Source organism: Scyliorhinus torazame, chromosome 10 (genome assembly GCF_047496885.1).
Source record: "Scyliorhinus torazame isolate Kashiwa2021f chromosome 10, sScyTor2.1, whole genome shotgun sequence".
Taxonomy (NCBI): Eukaryota; Metazoa; Chordata; class Chondrichthyes; order Carcharhiniformes; family Scyliorhinidae; genus Scyliorhinus; species Scyliorhinus torazame.
Window position 1 is genome coordinate 226,875,759 of NC_092716.1, and position 23,319 is coordinate 226,899,077.

At 46.7% G+C, this 23,319-nt stretch overlaps 1 protein-coding gene across 3 annotated transcripts in view; it reads left to right on the forward strand.

The window, feature by feature from the left end:
- The window catches only part of LOC140384630 (zinc finger protein 143-like), a 136,623-nt gene that overhangs the window by 46,467 nt on the left and 66,837 nt on the right, over positions 1-23,319 (forward strand). For all 3 annotated transcript variants that reach the window (XM_072466518.1, XM_072466519.1, XM_072466520.1), the window contains exons 3-8: positions 506-598; positions 1,468-1,551; positions 10,212-10,292; positions 10,379-10,575; positions 11,201-11,275; positions 21,299-21,421. In XM_072466518.1, the coding sequence (XP_072322619.1) occupies positions 506-598; positions 1,468-1,551; positions 10,212-10,292; positions 10,379-10,575; positions 11,201-11,275; positions 21,299-21,421 (653 nt within the window). The remainder of the gene's footprint in view (positions 1-505; positions 599-1,467; positions 1,552-10,211; positions 10,293-10,378; positions 10,576-11,200; positions 11,276-21,298; positions 21,422-23,319) is intronic.

The window sequence follows — 23,319 nt, forward strand, 5'->3', positions numbered from 1 at the left end:
AAATTAATTTACTTTTGAAATGTAAAAGGTTACCACAGTGCTGTAGCTTTGTGGTTCAAGGCACTTTGATAAGGCATGGTAGCCCATGGAGTTATGTCTGAGATTGCCAAGTGGCAAATTCCTGATTTCAGTGAAGTATTCCAGGGGATATGTTGAATTTCCCTTTGTGTTGGAAATTGCAAGCACAGTATTATACACTTTCCTCTCGCCCTTGGACCCCATGTCAAAATGGCACTGGCAACATTAGAGGAATGCTCTGTAGTGAGGATCAACCTAATGGGGGGAAAGAAAACTTTTTTAAAATTGGGAGGGTACAGAATCACAAATGTTATGGTAATGCACTAAGTCAAGGTGTTTGTAAGCATCGCTGCTCAATCTTTTCCAATGGTCTTTCCTCAGTGAACCTATTCCTGTACAGATGCGCATTTGTGTGCACATATGCAGAGAGAAGATTATTGCTTTATAGCGTACTATTCTGGACAGTAATTCATTTCTTTTTATTTAGATGGTGATCGACTGGAAAATATGGACGGTGTGAGTTTGCAAGCTGTTACTCTTGCAGATGGGACTACAGCATATATTCAACACAATCCTAAAGGTGTAGAATTTCATAGTGAATTTCTAATTATACAGCAAGTCTAATAATCAATGTGTATTTTGCATAATTTGGCCTTTTGACAGTTTTGTTTACAGTTCTAACTTTATTTTACCATGATGGTTGACACAATATTTTTAACATGCAAGGAACTAATTGTACTAGTACTAGTTGAACATATGTTAAATAGTGTTTCCTAATCCATCACCACCACTAACTCCCCCATCCACCCCCCCAATTCTCCCGAGCTGCCATCTATGATTTTTTTTTTCATTTTTCTGTCTTCCTCTATTGACTTGGATACAATTCCACAGGCACTAGCTGCCCTTGAGCACTTCAGATTGAGTGAACCTACACATCGAATGTAAACAGGCTATTTAACAATAGTGGGTGTTAAAAAATACCCTGAGATCTTCTCTCCCTTCATTAACTTTCCAGCAGGAGAAACTGATCATGAAGCCTAACTGCTTTCCTTTTGGCCACCTTAGCCTAGGGATACTATGGGCAATTTTTTAAAAAAAATTCCAATTAAGGGGCAATTTAGCATGGCCAATCCACCTACCCTGCACACCTTTGGATTGTGGGGGTGAGACCCATGCAGACACTGGGTGAATATGCAAACTCCACACAATGACCTGCTGCCGGAATCGAACCCGGGTCCTTGGCGTCGTGAGGCAGCAGTGACTATGGCCAATTTTAATACCCTTTCACTGTTTTGACTGTAATCTGGTAAAGCAGATGTGAGCAGGTTAGTATCTGGACCATTCCTGAACTGTGCAGCTCAGCAATGCAACCACAGGTAGATTTACTTATTGAGTGCTTGAAAGAATCTGCGCTTTCGTATATGATGAGATATACTTGATGTGTTTCAGATGGGAAGTTAGTTGATGGCCAAGTGATTCAACTGGAGGATGGTTCTGCAGCATATGTCCAACAACTTTCAGTATCAAAATCAGGTGAGTGATGATCAACTAATGCATATAAGATGTTGGGTCATTTATCCCACTCTTGCTACATAACACCTTAAATTGAAAGCAGCTTTATGCAAGTCTGATTGTTAGTTGTGAACATTTTTTCAAATAGTCAACATCAATAACAATATCAAACTCTCGATATTCCGAATGTAACGATATGCACTATAATTTTCTCAAACTCAATATGATACAACATAAAACATTACATTAATACCATGTAGTGGTATAAATAGACTATAAATGATAAATATAATCTAGATAAAATATATCTATAAATAATAAATAGATACAAATAATCATTTAGTAGTACAAAACTTGTGTATTGCTGAAAAATAAATTTTTTGCAGAAGCTTTAAAAAAAAAATATTGGATGAGACTCAGTCTCGCAGATAGGGAGGACGGGTTTACCTTTCGCAGGGCCTCACTCAATAGTCTGGCTTCTAAGGCACCCTGTTGCTATCTTTATATGGCTATAAATATGGCGATTAATAAGGTCGCCTTTCTTAATCATAATTGTGAATATGCTTTCAGAGTTGCCAGGTATCTCTTGATACCGCCACAAGGTTCAACCGAATACCGATCAAAGAGCCAATACACCAGTTAGTTAGTTCAAAGTCAATGGTACTTTATTTACACACAGTATGATTTACTCATGCACAATAACACTACAGGCTAAACTATGTCTATCACTAACACCTATACTTAACTTCGGGTGCCCACTTCGGTCAGAGGAACAGTGGCCGTTGTTTGGGTCTGAGGCTGTTGGGTTCGAAGAGGTAGCAGGAGTATAGCTATGGTCGTCCGTCTGGTAGCGAGTGTTGAACTTGAACTTACTTGCTTCTGGTGGTGCAGGTGGAGGGGTCTCTCCAGTTGAGAGCCGATTCTAAGAGAGCAAACACACGGTGGGGTTCCTTCTTATACTCGGGGAAGGGGGGGGAGGGGGAGAGAGAGGGGGGAGGCTTCGCGAGCTTTCAGGCGGGCCTTAAACTTGGTCCCAATCAATTGGGCAGCTTCTCGATCACCGCCATCGATCTGATCCAATAAAGTGGCGGGTGCCTTGATGGCTGGGCGTGTCCTAAGCGGCCGTTGACCTTGCTTTGTTTGTATCTTCTTTCTGGGGTAGTGGCGCCGGAATGTCTGGGACGGTGTTGGCTACCTGAGCACCAGTCTTTTGTTAATTGGAGATGGGCCATCAATGTGCAAATCGGCCAAGAGTTTTGGTTCCATCTGCAGTCTGTCTTCTAAATACACATTCAGGCTCTGTGCCTGCTTGTTACTTTGCATTGTCCATTTTTCCCTGTATGCTCTGCGAGTGTCCATTTTATATGCTGTAAGTGGCCATCCCAGATGGCTAACACCCCAGCTCCTCTGCCCATTTCTGTTTTATTTCCTCCACCGAACACTTCTCTAACAACTCCCGAGATGTGTCCGAGATCCTAACCTCTTCTATCTCATCCTCAGACAAAATCTTATCTTGCAGCGCCGGGGACGTAGCCAATTACTTCCTAACAAAGTGCCTGACTTTCAGGCACTGAGACCCATTCCCCCCTTCGGTTGGAACGGAATATTCGGCCCTACTGAAGAAGGATCACTAGCTCGCAATGTTCCTAAGTTCTCCACCTGCGTACCACCCCGCAAAATGGGCAAAAAAGGACCAAAGAATCCAACCGTGGGCAGGAGCCACCTAATGTGTGAAGACTCACTTCAAGGTCGCCACCTGAAGTATCCTGTAGAAGCTTTTAGTCTTGCACTCATCAAGACAAATTGCAAGACTAACAATGTAAGGGAAACAACAAATTTATACTGTATAAGGAGAGAGTGCTGATTGGTTGGCAAGTGGATTCTGATTGATGGAGACGTTACAAGGAGAATGCATCAGTTGATGGTGACTGTAAAGTAGTTTGCGGCATCCTCATAAAATTCACAAATTTCATAGATTTGCCCATTACTCCAGGATTATCATGCCTCACTTTCTGCGACAGTCCTTCAAGAGGCAATTCAGTAAAATTCCAGCCCCAGTTTGGGACAGTACACCTGCAGGCCTGGTGAGTCCTACCCTCAGCATGCAAATGGCAACAAGACTAGTAATTGCAATCAAGTCAGGGTGGCATCTTCCTTTCTTGTTGGAGCAAACATTCAGAAAACATAGGTGTATTACACCTAAACACACAAAAACAACTTGGAAGCCAAAGAACAGGAGGGGGTAGCCATGACACAGCAAGGAAGAGAAGGGGGGTGGGGGGTGCAAGGAAACATGAAACTCAACCAAGTCCAACAGACATGAGACGAGGGGGGTGGGGGAGTGCAGGGGCAACAACCTGAACCAAAGGGAAGAAAAACAAAGAGGAAACTGGTGGGAAGCAAAACGCAGGGAACCCCAATTGCCACTGCAAGTACTGTAAGGAGGGAACTGTAAGGAAGTACTTGCAGTGGCATTTGGGATTTCCTGCATTTTGCTTCCCACCAGTTTCCTTGTTGGTTTTCATCCCTTTGGTTCAGGTTGGTGAATTGTTGCAGATAGGTGTTGTTAAAAAAATTCTTTAAAAATGTTTTAATGAGTTTTTGATATATAAAACAAATATAAATATTAAAAACAGTAGGAGGTAAAAAGAAAATAAAAAGTAAAACTATTTACACATAGATCGGCTTCAACTATTTACATACATGCATCGCAGTTTCCTTTTTGTCCCTCCTTACAGTGGCGATTGGGGTTTCCTGCGTTTTGCTTCCCCCCCCCTCCCCCATGTCTCATATTTGTTGGTCTTGGTTGAGTTCCATGTTGCCTTGATCCCCCATCTCTTCCTTGCTGTGTCATGGCTACCCCCTCCTGCTCTTTGGCTTCCGAGTTGTTGGCTGCAAGCAGATCTTGGAACAACCTAGTTAATAGCTCCCACGTTTTGTGGAAACCTTCTTCTGACCCTCGGATGGCGAACTTAATTTTCTCCATTTGGAGAAATTCTGACAGGCCGGACAGCCAGTCTGTAGCTTTGAATGGTGTTGCTGATCGCTAGCTGAGCAGGATTCTCCGGCGGGCAATTAGGGAGGCAAAGGCAAGGGCGTTGGCCCTCCTCCACATGAAGACATCTGACTGTTCTGATACCTTAAAGACTGCCACTCTTGGGCATGGCTCCACCCTCATCACTTTGGACATTGCCTCAAAGAAGAACTCAGCTTGACTGGGGCAAGACCAGAACATGAGGGCGTGGTTGGCCGGGCCTCCTTGGCACCGTTGCATCTATCCCCCACCTCCGGGAAGAACCTGCTCATTTTGGGTTCTCGTTAAGTGGGCTCTGTGTACACTTTTAAAAAAATAAATTTAGAGTACCCAATTCATTTTTTCCAATTAAGGGGCAATTTAGCGTGGCCAATCCACCTACCCTGCACATCTTTGTGTTGTGGGGACGAAACCCACATGAACACGGGGAGAATGTGCAAACTCCACACGGGCAGTGATCCAGAGCCGGGATCGAACCTAGGACCTTGGTGTCGTGAGACAGCAGGGCTAACCCACTGTGTACCAATTTTAACTGCATTAGGCTTAGCCTTGCGCATGTGGAGGTGGAGTTGACCCTGTGCAGGGTAAATTTTTGATTTGTAGGTACCCAAGTTGTTTCCACCCATCAACTGGAATCTTTCTGTCAGCTCTTCAAGCATTGTTAACCTGTTGTTGGTGTAAAAGTCCCTAACTGTCAGCGTCCCCCTGTCCTGTCTCCACCTTTTGAAGATTGCGTCCATAGTCGCCGGCGTGAACCTGTGGCTGTTGCAGATGGTGGCTTTGTCAGACATTTTGGTTAACCCGAAATGCTGTCACAGTTGGTTCAACGACCAGAGTGTTGCTACCACCACTGGGCTTGTTGAATATTTATTAGATCGGGATAGGAGAGCCACCGTGGCTAGGGCCCAGAGGGAGGTCCGTCTGCAGGAGCCCTCCTTCATAAGCACCCATTGGGCTTCTGGCTCCTTTATCCACCTCTTCACTCTCTCCGCAGTCGCTGCCCAGTGGTAATATTGCAGGTTTGGGAAGGCTAGGCCCCCCCCATGGATCTCCTTCTCTGCAGTACTTTCTTTGGGATCCTTGCATTCTTCCTGCCCCACACAAATGCCATAATCTGTTTGTCCAGTGAATTGAAAAAGACCTTGGGGATGTAGACCGGGATGGAGCTAAACAGGAAGAGGAACCTGGGCGGTATGTTCATTTTCATCATCTGCACCTTCCCCGCCAGGGAGATGGGACTGTGTTCCATCTCTGCAGGTCCTTTTTTACTTCCTCTGTCAGGCTGATCAGGTTCCACTAGTGGATCCCTGTCCAGTCGTGAGCAATTTGGATCCCCAGGTAGCGGAATTTGTGTTGGGCCTGTTTAAACGGCAGCCCCTCCAGCTCTGCCCCTCCCCCTTGCAGGTTCACCAGGAGGTTCATGCTTTTGCTCAGGTTAAGTTTGTAACCTGAGAAGGCTCCAAACTCTTTCAAGAGCGCCATGATTGCTTCCATGCTGCTTCAGGGTCCGTGAAGTAGAGGAGCAGGTCATTTGCATAGAGCAAGACTCTTTACTCTCTCGTCTCATCTCCGGATCCCTTTCCAATTCTTTTCCGCCCTAAGCACGATCGCTAATGCTTCAATTACTAGGGCGAACAGCAGCAGGGATAAAGGGCGTCCATGCCTTGTGCCTCTGTGCAGCTGGAAATACTTAGAGCTGGTGGTATTTGTCCGTAAGCTCACTGTGGGAGCGTAGTACAGGAGTTTCACCCAGGCGGTGAACCCTGTTCCTAGCCCAAACTGCTCCAGTACCTCTATGAGATACTTCATTCGACTCTGTCGAAGGCCTTTTCAGCGTCCAGGGAGACAATCACTTCAGGTGTTCTCTCCCCGGATGGGGTCATGACCACGTTCAGCAGACACCTGATGTTCGATGTTAGCTGTCTATCCTTGACAAAACCCGCCTGGTCTTCTGCTACTAACTCTGGTACGCAGTCTTCCAGCACTTTTGGTTAGGATCTTGGCCAGTATTTTCATGTCTGCATTTAGCTGCGAGTTGGGTCTGTAGGAACCACATTCTATTGTGTCTTTGTCTTTTTTAGGTATCAGCGAGATTGAGGCTTGTGCTAGCGTAGGTGCAGTGTGCCCCTTGCCAGCGAGTCTGTGAACATCTCCCGCAGGTATGGGGCCAGTATGGGGCAAATCTTTTGTAGATGTCTGCCGGGAATCTGTCCGGTCTCGTGCATGGAGCTAATACTCTCCATGATCTCTCCCAGTTCTAGTGGTGCTTCCAGGCCCTGTCTCCTCACCTCCCCCACGACTGGCATGTCCAGTCCATCAAGGCACTGCTTCATCCCCGAGTCTCCGGCTGGAGGCTATACAGCCTTCGGGAGAAGGTCTTAAAAGTCTTGTTGACCTTATCTGACTCTGCTACCAATTTGCCCTTGCTATCCCTAATCTGGGCTACTGCTACTTCCCTCGTGGCTGCCTGCTTTCTCAGCTGGTGAGCCAGCAGGCGGCTAGCCTTGTCTCTGTGTTCGTACAGGTTCCCCCGTGCCTGGTGAAGCAGGTGCTCTGCTTTCCTCGTAGAGAGCAGGTTAAATCCATTTGTAGTGTTTTCCTCTCTGCCAGGAGCTCTACGGTCGGGGCCTCAGAGTGTTTCTGGTCCATCTCCAGTATGGAGTTGACTAGCTGTTGCCTAGCCACTCTATTTTCCCTATCTCTCTGTGTCTTGTAGGCTTTAACTTTACCCCTGAGCACAGCCTTAAGCGCCTACCAGAACGTGGAGGGTGAGGCCTCCCCATTCTGGTTATTAGAAATATCGCCTATCGCCTGTGGTATTTTCTTGCAGAAAACCTCATCTGCCAGGAGGGCCATGTCCTACCTCCATGAGGGCATTGGGCATGGCCTGTCTCCAACTTTATATCCATATAATGTGGAGCGTGGTCGGAGATTACGATCACGGAATATTCTGCTCATACTAGCCATGGAAGCACCGATTTCCCCACTAGAAAGAAGTTGATTCGTGAATAGACATATGTAATTGGGAGAAGAAGGAGAACTCCATCTTGCCTGGGTGGGTGAATCGCCATGGGTCCACCGCCCCCATCTGCTCCATGAATAGGCTGATGTCTTTCACCATATCGGAGGTGTTCCCATTTTGGGATTCGATCTGTCCATCCCATTTTGTTTCAAGTCGCTACGTGTGGCCAGTTGTAGCCAGCCTCATGCCCTCTATCTTTCTTCACCTACCTCTCTTGTCCGCGTCCGCAGGGACTGTGAAAAAGTGCTCCCTGTCTTGATACGTGATCCAGAGCTTGGCTGGGTACAGTATTCCAAACCACATGCTGTTTCTCTACAGCGCTGCCTTCGCTTTGTTAAATTCAGCCTGGCACTTGGCCAGATCAGCCCCAGTGACCTGATAAATCTGGATCCTGTGACCTTCCTAGTTACAGTTTTGGACTGTCTGGCCCAGCGCAGGATACTTTCCCGGTCCTGGTACCTGTGCACTTTGCAATTATTGCCCTCGGCTGTTCCCCGGTTTTGGGCTTTGGTCGAAGCCCAAAGTTTTTTAGTGGGTTGGGGAAGCTGTCCTTTCCCAGCAGATTGCCCAGCATTTGGGCCACACAGTCTGTGGGGATCTGACCTTCGATCCCCTCTGGTAGGCCCACGATTTGCAGGTTCTGCTGCCTTGACCAGTTCTCTTGGTCCTCTATTTTTCCCCTTGTGTTCCCTTGTGTCACGACCAGTTGTGCTGCCTTCTTTTCCAGGGTGATGATCCGGTCACCCTGGTCAGTTGTAGCTCTTTCCAGCTCTTTGTTTCCTCATGGGCTTCAAGTCGCTTTTCTGCTTTGTCCAGGGCCACCTACACGGTCGCCAGAGGTTCGGCAACAGCACCCTTCACCGCAGCTTGTATGTCCGATTTTGTTTCTTCTCGATGTTCTCTCAATTCTCTTGAGAGAAACAACCTCCATCCATCCCCTGGTGTGGGGAGCTTCTCCTGCGGCGGGTCAGTCCCTCTCGCTCTGGCAATGTCTGAGTTTCACTGCCTCATGCGTCGGCCGGTTCAGTTGTTTGCTGTTTGTCCAGGCTTTTTCCACTCCTGGTCTCCATTTGCCCTCTGGATTGGTTGCTATTTCGCATCTTTTCCTCCTTCTGTGCTTTGTTAGTGGTGTGGGGATGATTTGTGTTGTTAGCAAGTGTTTTGCTGGCATAAAGAGCCTATTTTCTAGGTTTGTGGGAGGAGAGCCACCTGATGTGTGACTTCTCAGCACATTCCCATCACCTGAAGTCCCAGGTGTAGTTAAAATTAATCTCAAAACAGGGCAGCACGGTGGTGTAGTGGTTAGCATTGTTGCCTCACGGCGCCGAGGTCCCAGGTTCGGTCACAGCTCTGAGTCACTGTCCGTGTGGAGTTTGCACATTCTCCCCGTGTTTACGTGGGTTTCACCCCCACAACCCAAAGATGTGCAGGGTAGGTGGATTGGCCACGCTAAATTGCCCCCTAATTGGAAAAAATTAATTGGGTACTCTAAAATTTTTTTAAAAAATTAATCTCAAAACGTAAAATGTAGTATTTATATATTTTTCTATCAGCCTTTGATGGAATGTGGGTATCGCTGACAGGGCCAGCATTTGCTGCCTACCCCTACTTGCTCTTGAGAAGGTAGTAAACTGCTGTGGTCTTTTCTGCAGTGGAATGGTCCAACTTGAGGTCCAACAAGGCCATTTCAGAGGACTGTTCAGAGGAAGCCACCTTACTGTGGGTCAGGAGTCACATGTAGGCCAGACCAGGAAAGGACCGCAGATTTCCTTCCCTACAGGAACAGTGAACCAGATGGCTTTTTATAAGACGTTGAAGATCGTTTCAGGTCACTGAGACATGCTTTCAATTCCAAATGTTATTAATTAATTAAATTTAAATTGGGATTTGAACCCGTGCGCCCAGGGCAGCACAGTAGTTAACACTGTTGCTTCACAGTGCCAGGGACCCGGGTTTGATTCCTGGCTTGGTTCACTGTCTGTGCGGAGTCTGCATATTCTCCCCGTGTCTGCGTGGGTTTCCACTGGGTGCTCCAGTTTCCTTCCACAAGTCCCAAAAGACATGCCTGTAAGGTGAATTGGACATTCTGAATTTTCCCTCAGAATATGAACAGGCGCCGGAGTGTGGCGACTGGGGGATTTTCACAGTAACTTCATTGTAGTGTTAATGTAAGTCTATTTGTGACACTAATAACGATTAAATTAATTGGATAACTAATCCAATGATACGACTATGCTACCCTCTCCCCTGTTAATGATGTGAAATGGGTTTCAGTATATTTATGTAATGGACAGCCCTTTTGAGGCCATTCCTTTATGTTTGGGTCCAGATAGTATCTCCCTGTGACAATCATTTCCTCACCTGCATAACACACTTGCAGCTTTATGTCAGATATTATTGGACAGCAACCTGGAGCGAATGCACAGGTTGACACTTTTTCTTCTTCTCCGTAGCTCAGTTGCATTAATATATACATCAATGACTCATGGGAATGGCTTAGTAACAGCAACGGCGATGCCTTTTATTTGCGGAGTCATTGTGGGACTCCCTCATTTATATTGCAATATCTCCAAAGAACTGAAATGTAGTTACTCAAAAACTCTTGTGCTGACTATCCTCTTGCAGGAGATTGTTTGCGTTTTGAGGACGGACAGGCAGTCCAACTAGAGGATGGATCAACTGCATTTATCCATCATACACCAAAAGGTAAATTATTACGCAGTTTAAAATAAAGCTGTTCTAAGAGGAAATTATGATTATTCACTCCTGTCTCTCTTTTCTTTATGATTAAGATGGCTATGATCCAAATGCAGTACAAGCTGTCCAGTTGGAAGATGGAACTACAGCCTATATTCACCATACAATACAAGTTCCACAATCTGACACCATCCTTACCGTTCAAGCTGACAGCACCCTGACAGGACTCCACACAGGAGAAGCCACAGTAGATCCTGAGACCATCACTGCACTTGAGCAGTATGCCACAAAAGTAAGTGTCTGTTTAAATGTCAACTTTTTAACATCACCTGATGCCTCAATCTGACTTTCATTCAGGTTTTCCATTGCTTTGTTGTTGTTTCTCTGCTGCACCTAGTGGTGCACAAGGCACACTTTCATCTGGTCTCCATAGGTAGTTTTTCCTGGAACAAGTCGCTAGTTTGTCTCCAGAGGCTGCCATTGGCGTGTTGGAAGGATTTTGCAAGTTGCCAGTCAACCTGTTGGCCGTGTTATGAACAGACCTTCCTTGGCTGTCAAGTCCTGGGGTGGGACTCTACCCCAGAGCTTCTGGCTTGGAAGACAGGGACGCTACCCACTGCTCCACAAGATCTCCTAGGTTGTTACATACTTCTTAATTTTTAACGTTTGATATAATGTTCAAAAATATATTTGCTGTCTTGAAGTAATCTGTCAATATTGGTGCTGAGATGCACTATTGTAACTCCTGAGTCCAAGAGGAAAGTTGGTATAGTCGGGTACTGATGGAAAAAGATGGTCAGAAGCTGGGTAGATGTCAGCAGCTGTGAGAAGTACATAAATTTGGCATAAATTATATCACTGTTTCAACATAGTTTTTAACATTTTATCCAATTGCACTTAATTTTTTTTCTCTGTAGATAACAGCTGATGGAAGCGAGAGTGTCAGCAGTACAGGACTAGTGAATGAGAGCGATCATGAGAAAAAAATGCAGGTACGGCTTAGTTGGGGCCTGTTCATTAGATATATTCAAGAGGGAGCTGGAGCTGGACCTGGCCCTTGCGGCTAAAGGGATCAAGGGGTATGGAGAGAAAGCGGGAGTGGGGTACTGAATTTGCATGATCAGCCATGATCATATTGAATGGTGGTGCAGGCTTGAATGGCCTACTCCATCTATTTTCTATGTTTCTATGTAGTTACAGTGAAGTAAGCACTGGAGCAATAACTGATTGGTTCTGTGAAGTTCCATTTTGCTTTACACTTTATACATTGATACTGCCCCTCTCGTAACTCTTCAGGAACCTGTCTAGTACACCAGATTCCAGATCTGCATCATAGCTAACACAAGAACATGTGAAATAGGAGCAGGCGGAGGCCATTCATTCGATCCTATGAACCATTTGATAAGATCATGGCTAATCTGATTATAGCCTCAACATCACTTTCCTACCGCCCCCCGCAATAGCCTTTGACTCCCTTGTTCATCAAGGGATCGGTGTTGGGTCCCTTGTTGTTTGTAGCATACATTAACAATCTGGATATGAATGTAGGAGGTATGATAAGTAAGTCTTTTCCTCCTCCCTCATTAAAGTTCCCTCGGGATCTTAATCTTTCAGTAAGATCGGCTCTCATTCTTCATAATTCCAATGTATGCATGCCCAACCAGTCCAATGTTTCCTCATAAGATAGCCCCCCCCTTAGCCCAGGAATCAGTCGAGTGAACCTTTTCTGAACTGCTTCTAATGCAATTATGGACAGCATGGTAGCACAGTTGTTAGCTGGGGTCCCAGGTTCGATTCTCGGCTTGGGTCACTGTCTGTGAGGAGTCTGCACATTCTCCCCGTGTTTGCGTGGGTTTCCTCTGGGTGCTCCGGTTTCCTCCCACAGTCCAAAGATGTGCAGGCTAGGTGTATTGGCCATGATAAATTGCCCTCAGTGTCCAAAAAGGTTAGGTGGGATTACTGGGTTACGGGGATAGGGTGGAGGCAAGGGCTTAAGTAGGGTGCTCTTTTGCTCTTTCCAAGAGCTGGTGCAGACTCGATGGGCCGAATGGCCTTCTTCTGCACTGTAAATTCTATGATCCATTCATAACTAAGTAGACCACAACTGTCCCCAGCACTCTTGATGTGATCTCATCAATACCATGTACACCTGTCACCTTTGGCGGGATTCTCCATTTCAGAGTCTTAGTGCTGACGCCGGGACAGAATCGCTGTACTTCTACAACAGCAAAATTGGCGCCGTTCCCAAAGCAATTCACCAACTGTTAATGGGCTAGCACCGGTGCCACGTGGAACATGGTCGATTACAATGAAAAATGGTTTCGGATTGGTCGGGGTCGAGATTGACACTCGAGAGGCTGACGAGCTGCAGCCACATATTAGCACTCCGCTCGCCACACACACTCATCCCAGCCAACAGGATGGCAGCACGAAGATGTGCACCCTGGTTCGTGGACACAGAGCTGGACGCCGAGGGGAAGAGGCAGACTACCCTGTTCCCCAGGGTGGGAAGGAGGCTGCCACCCACTGCCGTACACTGGAGCTAGGAGCAGATGGCAGAGGCCGTGAGTGGCATGGGCCCCACCGCCAGGACCGGACAGCAGTGTCGCAACAAACTGCACCACCACCCCAAACTGCGATCCAATCATGCATCATGTCTTGTATTTTGCAGGTTCACCTGGCAATAAGGCGGGCCCTTCTGCAGTCCCCTTCCCCAACCCCGAGCGGATAGTAGCGAGGAAGAGGACACTGATAGCGACGGGAGCCTTCAAACCGCAGCCCCTTACACCCCGGAGCACCAGTCCGGGGACGACACTGACAAATCTGTCTACAACACCCTCCAGCTTCCCAGAGACACTCACCTTGGTTTGGCACCTTAGTGAAGGGGCTCCTGGAGCACTATCTGACACGCACCACACATGTGCTGCGGTACATCAGGTGGAGGTAGGAACCCCCCGAGCGGGGTGGATGGATGAAGGGCCGCCCGTCCCCAGGGATTAACTGCTGCCCGGGTTTCGGGCTTCTGAAAAGGGCTGTCCCATTGATAGTGCAGAGGAAGTCACAGAGCCAGGGACTGCAACCATCCAGTTCCTGCACGTACAGTTGGAGGAGTCCAACTGCCTGCAGGGGCGGAGGGGGTGCCGACCATGCGTGCCACCCAGGAGAACGCTGTGGGGTGACGGGGATGAAGTGTCCGTGCCACTGGCAGGCCTCCTAGTAGGTGAACCTGGGGACTAGAGCTTCCCTTGAATGCCGACCTGGGCGCACACATTCTGCGGCCTTCTGTGCCTGCCCGCCCCCATTTCCTGCCCATCTTCCCCTCCCCCATGTACTCCGCGTCAGACGAGGCCTGCCATTCATCCTTCTCCAGCATGTCATCCCTCTGCTGCGCGATGTTGTGGTGGACACAGCAAACCACCCCAATGTGAAGACTCTCCTAGCGCTGTACTGGAGAGCCCCTCCAGAGCGATACAGGCGCCTGAACAGCATCTTCAGGATGCTGATGCACTGCTCGATCATGCCCCTGGTTGTGGCATGGGCGTCGTTGTAGCGGGTCTCAACGTAGGTCTGTGGCCTCCAGATAGGCGTCTTCAGCCACGACCACAGCGGATAACCCCTGTCGCCCAGGAGTCAGCCCCTCAGCCGGGGTGCGCCTTGAAGAGGTCAGAAACTGTTGAGTGTGCCAGGATGAAGATGTTGTGCACAATGTCTGTGTATCAGATTCAGGCGTGCATGATGTGCATCTCATGGTCTCACACCAGCTGCACGTTCATGGAGTGGCACCCCTTTCAGTTTGTGAAGACCGGCCCGTCATGGACTGGTGCTCGTCGGGCGACATGCATCCCATTGATCACCCCCTGGACCCGGGCATCTCGGCGATGACAGTGAACCCTGCTGTCCGGGAATCCTGGTGGGCTTGGTCCACATTAAATTAGATATATTGTGCTGACTGGGCCTCCATAATGGCATGGATGCACCTGTGCACCGAGGTTCCGGATAGGTCCCCCCACTCGGAGCCTGGAAGGACCCCTTGGCGTAAAAGTTCAGGACGACGATCACCTTGATGGCCACCGGGAGTGGGTATCCTCCCCGATACCCATACAGCGCCAGGTGCGTCATGATCTGGCAGACATGTCGCATTGTTCCCAGAGTGTTCAATGGCATGCCTGGTCCAGCAGGTCCTCGAAAGATGAGCGTTGCTGGTACTCGCAAAGCCTGATGCGTTGCCTCCTTCCCATCTCTTTCTCGGCCAGTTGGGCGGCCGGCTCTCCATTCTCATCATCTGCCTCCTGTTCCTTTGTCAAAGGCTCCAATGCTGCAGGGTCCTCCTCGAACAGCTCCTGCTCATACAACCTCAGTGCATCCCCAGGACTGTGGCGATCAGGATGAAGGCCACCATTCCTGGTTGGATTCCGATAGCCATTGTCTGCAGGGGGTGAAAGTCAGACATGTTAACATGTTGCGTACCCTGTGCCCAACCAGGTCCACCAGGCTACACGGTGGCCACGGTCTGCACTGCAACCCCTGCCCCCACATGTCCCTCTTCTCTCCTCCCACCCCTCCCACCGACCCCCGGCCGTTCCCCAGCTGCCCTGCCCTCCACACCCCTGGCCCCATCGGTACCTGGCACCGTGGGGACCTCTGACCTTAGTACCCGTCCCTGCTGCCAGGGGTACCGTTGGCTGTTGCTACCCATCTGGCGCCCTCCTGCCAGGTCTACTGTGACGTTGCCCTTGGGTGGGTCGCATGCTGGCCTGCCAGATTCAGGCGTGCATGATGTGCATCTCATGGTCTCACACCGGCAGGTGGCGACCGGTTGGGGGATGGGGGGTTGAAGTTGGTCGGGGCATCCTTACAGCCGGTGTCACTCTGCACAACCACGGGCCAGGGTGAGCGGTCAGTGGGGTACGCAGCGAGATGGCTGCCTTGCAGGCTGCAGCAATGGGGGTCCATGCCTAGATGCCCTGCCCCGTGGGGGGGTCACCCTGATCCAAAGGCCCATCCCCTGGTTGCCTCTCTGCATGTTCTACTTCGTCTCTCACTCTCTCTCTCTCCCTCATCAGCCAGACGCCTGTTTCCCGTTTTTTAAAACCACAAGTGAAACACAGTTGGTAATTCGGCCCGGCGGAGCATAGCGGAGACCCCAGAGAATACCGGGTCAGGCCCGCTAATGATATGCGCAAGGCGTTTACTGTACATGCGGAGTAGAATGCAATGATGCTGCTGTCGGGGCACCAGAGCATGGCATTCTGTCGGGGCCGGCGCCATCCGCGATTTTGGCTTCACGTGTGATTCTCCTGCCAATCGTCTTTCCTGATTCCGGCATCGGCTGCCAAGAATTCCACCCTTCTACTTTTAAATTCCATTTCCCTAACAAAAAAACCAACATTTATTTTGCCTTCCTAGTCACTTGCTGTACCTGCATACTGACCTTTACATCATGTACCAGGATGCCCAGATCCCTCTGTACCACCGAGTTCAGCAGTCCCTTTCCAGATGTTGCTTTCTCTATTTTTCCTGCTGAAATAGACAAGTTCACATTTTTCCACATTACACTCCATTGCCAATTTTCTGCCCACTCACTTACCTATCTATATGCCTTTAGTGACTTCTTATGTTCGCTTCACAACTTAGTTTCATTCCTATCTTTGTGTCATCAACAAATTTAGCAACCATATATTCGGCCCGTCAGCCAAGTCATTGATAGTTAAGGCCCCAGCACTGATGCCCCATAGCTATCCGCTGCCAACATGAAAGTGACCCATTCATACCGTTTGCCTGTTTTCCGGTTAGCTAATCAATCCTCTATCCATGCTCCTTTGTTACTCTTAAACCATGAATTCTTAATTTGTGTCGTAACCATTGATGTGGCATCTTGTCACACCTGGAAATCTAAATACACCACACCCACAGATTCTCCTTTATCCACGTTGTTTATTACATAAAACATTGAACAGTACAGTACAGCACAGTACAGGCCATTCGGCCCACTATGTTGTGCCGACCATTTATCCTAATCTAAGATCAACTTAACCTACACCCCTTCAATTTACTGCTGTCCATGTGCCTGTCAAACTTCCTCAAAGAACTCCAATAAATTAGTCAAACATGATTTCCCTTCTACAAAACCATGTTACATAGAAGCAGAGAATATAGGAGCAGAAGTTGGCCCTTCAGCCCTGCAAGCCTGTTCTGCCATTCGTTATGATCACGACTGATCATCCAACACTTTCCCCCTCTATGCCTTGATCCCTTTAGCCCTAAGAGCTGCATCTAACTCCATCTTGGCCTCAACTCATTTCTGTGGTGGTGAATTCCACAGCTTACCACTCTCTGTGTGAAGATATTTCTCCTCACCTCAGTCCTAAGTGGTTTTCCCGGTATCATTAGAATGACCCCTGGTTCTGAACCGCCTACCATCGGGAACATCCTTCTTGCATCTACCCTGGTTAGTCCTGTTAGAATTTTATAGTTTCTATGAGAGCCCTCCTCATTCTTTTAAACTTCAGTGAACATAATCCTAACCAACTCAATTTCTCACACGTCAGTCCCACCATCACAGGGGTCAGCCTGGTAAATCTTCGGTGCACTCCCTCCTTAGCAAGAACATCCTCTCTCAGATAAGGAGACCACACAACTGCACACAATATTCCAGATGGTCTCACCAGGTCCTGTATAATTGCAGCAAGACATCCCTGTACTCGAATCTTCTTGCTATGAAGGCAACATACTATTTGTCTTCTTTACCACCTGCTGCACCTGCGTGCTTGCTTTCAGCAACTGGTGTACAAGGACACTCTGGTCTGGTTGCACATTCCCCTCTCTCAATCGATAGCCATTCAGATAATAACATGCCTTTCTGCTTTTGCTACCGAAGTGGATAACCTTACATTTATCCACATTATACTGCATCTGCCATGCATTTGTCCATTCACTCAACTTGTTCAAATCACACAGATGCATCTCTGCATCCACCTCACAGCTCACCCTCCCACCCAATTTTGTGTCTTCTGCAAATTTGGAGCTATTACATTTAGTTCCCTCATCTGAATCATTGATGTATATTGTGAATAGCTGGGGTCCTAGTACTGATCCCTGCGGTACCCATGAGTCATCTCCCTGTGATTTAGAAAAATGATCAGTTTATTCCTACTCTTTGTTTCTTGTCTGCCAACCAATTTTCTAGCCATCTCGTTACACTACCCCCAATCCCATGTGCTTTAATTTTACACTAACCTCTATGTCAAAGTTTAAAAATAAATCTTAAACCTACAACAGGGATGAGGACTGTAGTTGTGAATCTGAAATTAATTCTTATAAGCTGGTGCCATCAGCCCTATATCTTCAATGTTTTGATATGTTAACTCATCCTTCTGAATCCTCCAGTAAATCCACATTTGATACATGTGCTTTAAACATATTGGCAGTGCAGTAAGTGTGAAACAGTGCCTCCTACCACCTCAATGTGTTCTCTGCTTAGGTATCTTACACTCGGGTTGTTGTTCAAATAGCAAAACCAACTCTACTGAGTGTGTAAATGATTTAAATACTTCAATATTTTCCAATAAAAATTGCAATTCCAATACGACGACTAAGGCCCATAAAATTGTGTATCCATCTTGGTGCCCTCTCTGAAAGTTTTCAAGATTTTGACAGCTATCACATAAAAGGACAATATTTCACATGTGGCCTGGTATGTGCGATGTTGATTACCAGGCCGTGGGGATTTATCACCTTCAATCCCATCAATTTTCCCAACACCATTTTCTTACTAATACTGATTTCCTTCAGTTTCTCCCTCTCACTAAACCATGTGTTCCCCAACATTTCTGGTACTTTATTTGTGTCCTCCTCTGTGAAGACAATTTGTATTTGGATTGAATAGTATCTCTAATTTCCCTTGTAAGCCATGGTTTGCCTCCTTTCCCATTTAAGTTTTGCACCAGACAGGGATGAACAATTGTTGCAGTTCACCCATGCGCTCTTTAAATGTTTACCATTGCCTATCCACAATCAACATATTGCTCCATAAAACCATCCCATATAAACTCCAGACATGCCTTCTCTACAGTATGGTTACTAATTTGATTTGCCCAATCTATATACAGATTAAAGTCACCCATAACTACAGATGTTCTTTTATCGCATGCGTCTCTAATTCCCTGTTTAATGCCATTCCCAACATCACCACTAGAGTTTGGGGGTCGATATACAACCCCCACTAATGTTTTTTGATCCTTGGTGTTTCTCAGCTCTACCCATAAAGATTCCACGTTGTTGGAGCTAATATCCTTCCTGACTATTATGTTCATTTCCTCTTTAACTAGCAATGCAACTCCACTGCTTTATCTTTTGCCTGTCCTTCCTAAATACTGAATGCCCCTGGATGTTCAATTCCCATCCCTGGTCACCCTGCAGCCAAGTCTCTGTAATCCTGACTACATCATACCTGTTTACATCTATTTGCATGATTAATTCATCCACTTTATTGTGAAAGCTCTGTGCATTAAGGCACAAAACTTGGGGCTTTTTAAATACATTTCTTATCCTGTCCCCATTATTTTTCACTGTGGCCATTTGAGTCTGGTCTTTGATTTCTCTGCCTGTCTCTTTTCTTAATTCCCTTTCTGTCTTTTGTTCTTGTCACTGTTTCCCCTTCTGTATCCTTGCATAGGTTCCCATTCCCCTCCATTTTAGTTTGAACCCACCCGACTCATTCTAGCAAATACTCCTCCCAGGACCTCCATTCCGGCCCTGCCCAAGTGTAACCTGTCCAGTTTGTACTGGTCTTACCTCCCCAGAACTGATCCCAATGTTCCAGGAATTTGAGATCCTCCCCCTCACACCATCTCTTCAGCCAATTATTCATCCAATATACTCCTGCTATTCCTGCTCTGACTAGCATGTGGCACTGGTAGTAATCCTGAGATCACTACCTTTTGAGGTCCTACTTTTCAACTTGCTCTCTAACTCCCTATATTCTGCATTTAGGCCCTTGACCCTTTTTTTATAAACCTATGTCGTTTGTACCAATGTGCAGCACACCCACTGGCTGTTAAACCCCCCCCCCCCCCCCCCCCCCCCCCCCACACACACACACCGCCCGGGTCCCCCTCCAGAATGTCCTATAGCCGCTCTGAGACATCCTTGAGCCTAGCACCAGGGAGGTAACATACCATCCTGGGAGTCTCATTTGCTGCCACAAAAATGCCTATCTATTCCCCATACAATTGAATCCCACATAACTATTGTATTCCCACACTTTTTACCCCTCCCCTGTGCAGCAGAGCCAACAACGGTGCATTGAATTTGACTGTTGCTGCTTTTTCCTGAGAGGTCATTTCCCTCAACAGTATCCAAAGCAGTGCATCTGTTTTGCAGGGGAATGGCCACAGGAGATTCCTGCACTGCCTGTCTAGTCCTCTTGCTCTGCTTGGTGGTCACCCATTCCCTTCCTACCTATGGAGTCTTAGCCTGCGATGTGACCATCTCACTATCTGTGCTATCCACGATACTCTCCACATCGCGGATGCTCCACAGTGTCCCCAGCCACCACTCCAGTTCCGAATTGCAGGCCTCCTGCAGCTGGAGACACTTCCTGCACACATGCTGGCCCCAGGTATTGGAAATGTTCCCAGTTTCCCACATAGAGCAGGAGGAGCATACCACATCTTTGAGCCCACCTGCCATGACTTCTACCTTTAAATTAAACCTTTTGGAATATACCTAAAATCAAATAATATCAATTCCTCTCGGGCCCTTTTTCCCTGGTCCTCGTTACTACAGAATACTTACAAACTATAATCAATAAAAGTACTTACCTGACTGTACTCCCCAATCAGCTGTTTTCACTTGCTTTGCATTACTTTTGAATCCTCATGTCACCTCAGGAGCTTCAAACTCCAAGCTACCATTCAGCTCCAAGCCTCATTCTTTCTTGCGCTCTTTTATCCTCCCGGCTCCGTGCTCAGACTCGCTATTTCTTGGGTTCTTTTATCTTCTGACTCCACTCTCAGTCTCTTTTTCTCGTGCTCTTTTATCTACTGACTCTTCTCTAAGTCTCACTCTTTCTCACACTCTTTTATCTGGTTCCATTGGTTTTCTGTTTTCAACAAGAATTGGCTGCAGGAGACACCCAGACTGCAGGGCACTGTCCCGACTTTACTCTGCCTGATTGCATTGAAATTTTCTGAGTGCGCCATTATAACTTCCATAATAATAGATTCCAGCATTGTCCCTATGACAGATGTTAAGCCAAATGGACTATAGTTTCCTGCTTTCTGTCTCCCTCCTTTCATGACTAGAAGAGTTCTATTCGCTATATTCCAATCTTTTTATGGGATTTTTCCAGAATCAAGGGAGTTTCGGAAAATTAAAATCAATGCATCTATTATCTCAGCAGGCACTTCTTTTAAGACCTTAGGATTAAGTCCATCAGGACCTAGGTGTCAGATTTTAGTTCTAATAATGTTCTCAGTACTCTTTCCTGGTGATCCAACTCTTGGTACATACTTATTCCTGGGATGTTATTTGTATCCTCTTCAGTGAAGTCATGCAAAATAACTGTTCAGTTCATCTGCCATTTCCTTATTTTCCATTATTAATTCCCCAAACTCTTGCTATATCGAACCAACACTCACTTTCCTTGCTCTTTCCCTTTCCCGTTTAAAGTCCCTGGGGAATTGCTTACTATCTGTTTTTACATTTCTAGCTTGCTTTCACTTGTATTCTAAATAAGGAAATATGTAAAAAATCAACATGAACACCGAACGAGGTTAGATGTAGAAAAATATTTCTCGTTGAAATGAAAGGGGTTCAAAGTTTATGTCATGTAATTAAATGTCATGCATGGAATAAAAGTATGTTTTGAAAAGTGGAATTTAGCACTTCTATTTGTGTAATTTACAATGACGATGGGCAGAATTCTGTGTCTAAGAGAATGATAAATTATGAACAGCAGAATAGCGCAAAATTCAGCAGTAAGTTACTTATCAATATTTGTTCTGTTTACCAAGATTGTCCTTCAGGGTCACGTAACAGCACGAGTGAGTGCCAAGGCTCAGCAGCTGGGAGAAAAGGCTTTCCGTTGTGAATATGAAGGTTGTGGAAGATTATACACAACTGCTCATCATCTCAAGGTACAGCTTGAAGTTGCATTGGCTAACTTAATCATTGCTTTAATGAAAAAGAACTTGAAAAACGCAATCATGTAGAATGAAAGCAAAATACCGTGGATGGTGGAAATCAGATATCAAAACAAAAATTACTGGCAATACTCATCGGGTCAGGCATCTGTGGAAAGAAATGGAGGTCGATCACTTGTCATCAGAATCTTGTTGTTATTACAATTATTTTTTGCCTCATGTGCTTGAGACATTCTGAAGTATTTTTCAGCCAGTAAATTAATATCCAAGTGTACTTATTGCTGTTATGTAGACAAACATCGCAACCAATTTCCACACCGTCAGGTCCCACAGACCGCAACTCAATGAATAACTAGTCAACCTGGTGGTGGAAGTTGAGGAAGGAACGTTAGCCAGAAAAGTAGGAAAATTCTCTGCTCCACTTTGAACAGTGCCACAGGTGCTTTATATACAATTGAACAGACGGTCCCAGACATTCAAAATACAGCACTTCCAACTGCGGTACTTCCTTATTTCTGCACTGAAATATCCGTCTGGAGCAGGCTTGTCCAATGTTTTTGCATTGGTGGGGGGTGGGGGTAGGGAAATGGCCATTATTTTATAAGAGGGTGAGTATGTGGGTGTGTGGGTGCCCAGCTCACTCCCAGTCTCAGGGTGTTTACTCACTCACCCTCATCCATTGTGACTGACAATCCTGAGATTGGGAGTGACCCAGGCACACACACATATACACACACACACACGCACACACCCTCTCTCCACCCCCACACTCACTCACAGCCTTTCTCCCTCTCTCCCTTCCCCTCAATATACAATCACACCCCCTCTTTCACACACACATACCTCCTTTTTCTCCATACACACTGTTGTACCTTCTAAACCACTATGTATTTAACCATACGATGGACAAATGATCACACAAGTTGTTTAATACAATAATAGTTTATTTTTTAAAAAAAAATATTTTATTGAAAATTTTTGGCCAACCATCACAGTACATTGTGTATCCTTTACACAGTAATATAACAATATAAATAACAATGGCCAGTTTTATAAACAATAAATAAATAATATATAAACAAAAACAAAACTAAATGGCAACTGCCTTGTCCCCGATAAATATTCTCCAAAAATATGTTTTAACAGTCCAATATACAATTATCTATAACAACAACCTATACATATTATACTTATATATTAACATCCCTGAGAATCCCTCTGGCTCCTCCCCCCCCCCTTCCTGGGCTGCTGCTGCTGTCTTCTTCTTTTCCATTCCCTCTATCTTTCTGTGAGGTATTCGACGAACGGTTGCCACTGCCTGGTGAACCCTTGAGCCGATCCCCTTAGGACGAACTTGATCCGTTCCAGCTTTATAAACCCTGCCATGTCATTTATCCAGGTCTCCACACCCGGGGGCTTGGCTTCCTTCCACATCAACAGTATCCTGCGCCGGGCTACTAGGGACGCAAAGGCCAAAACATCAGCCTCTCTCGCCTCCTGCACTCCCGGCTCTTCTGCAACCCCAAATATAGCCAACCCCCAGCTTGGTTCGACCCGGACCCCCACTACCTTCGAAAGCACCTTTGTCACCCCCACCCAAAACCCCTGTAGTGCCGGACATGACCAGAACATGTGGGTGTGATTCGCTGGGCTTTTCGAGCATCTCGCACACCTATCCTCTACTCCAAAAAATTTGCTAAGCCGTGTTCCAGTCATATGCGCCCTGTGTAACACCTTAAATTGTATCAGGCTTAGCCTGGCACACGAGGACGATGAGTTTACTCTACTTAGGGCATCAGCCCACAGCCCCTCCTCAATCTCCTCCCCCAGCTCTTCTTCCCATTTCCCTTTCAGCTCGTCTACCATAATCTCCCCCTCGTCTCTCATCTCCC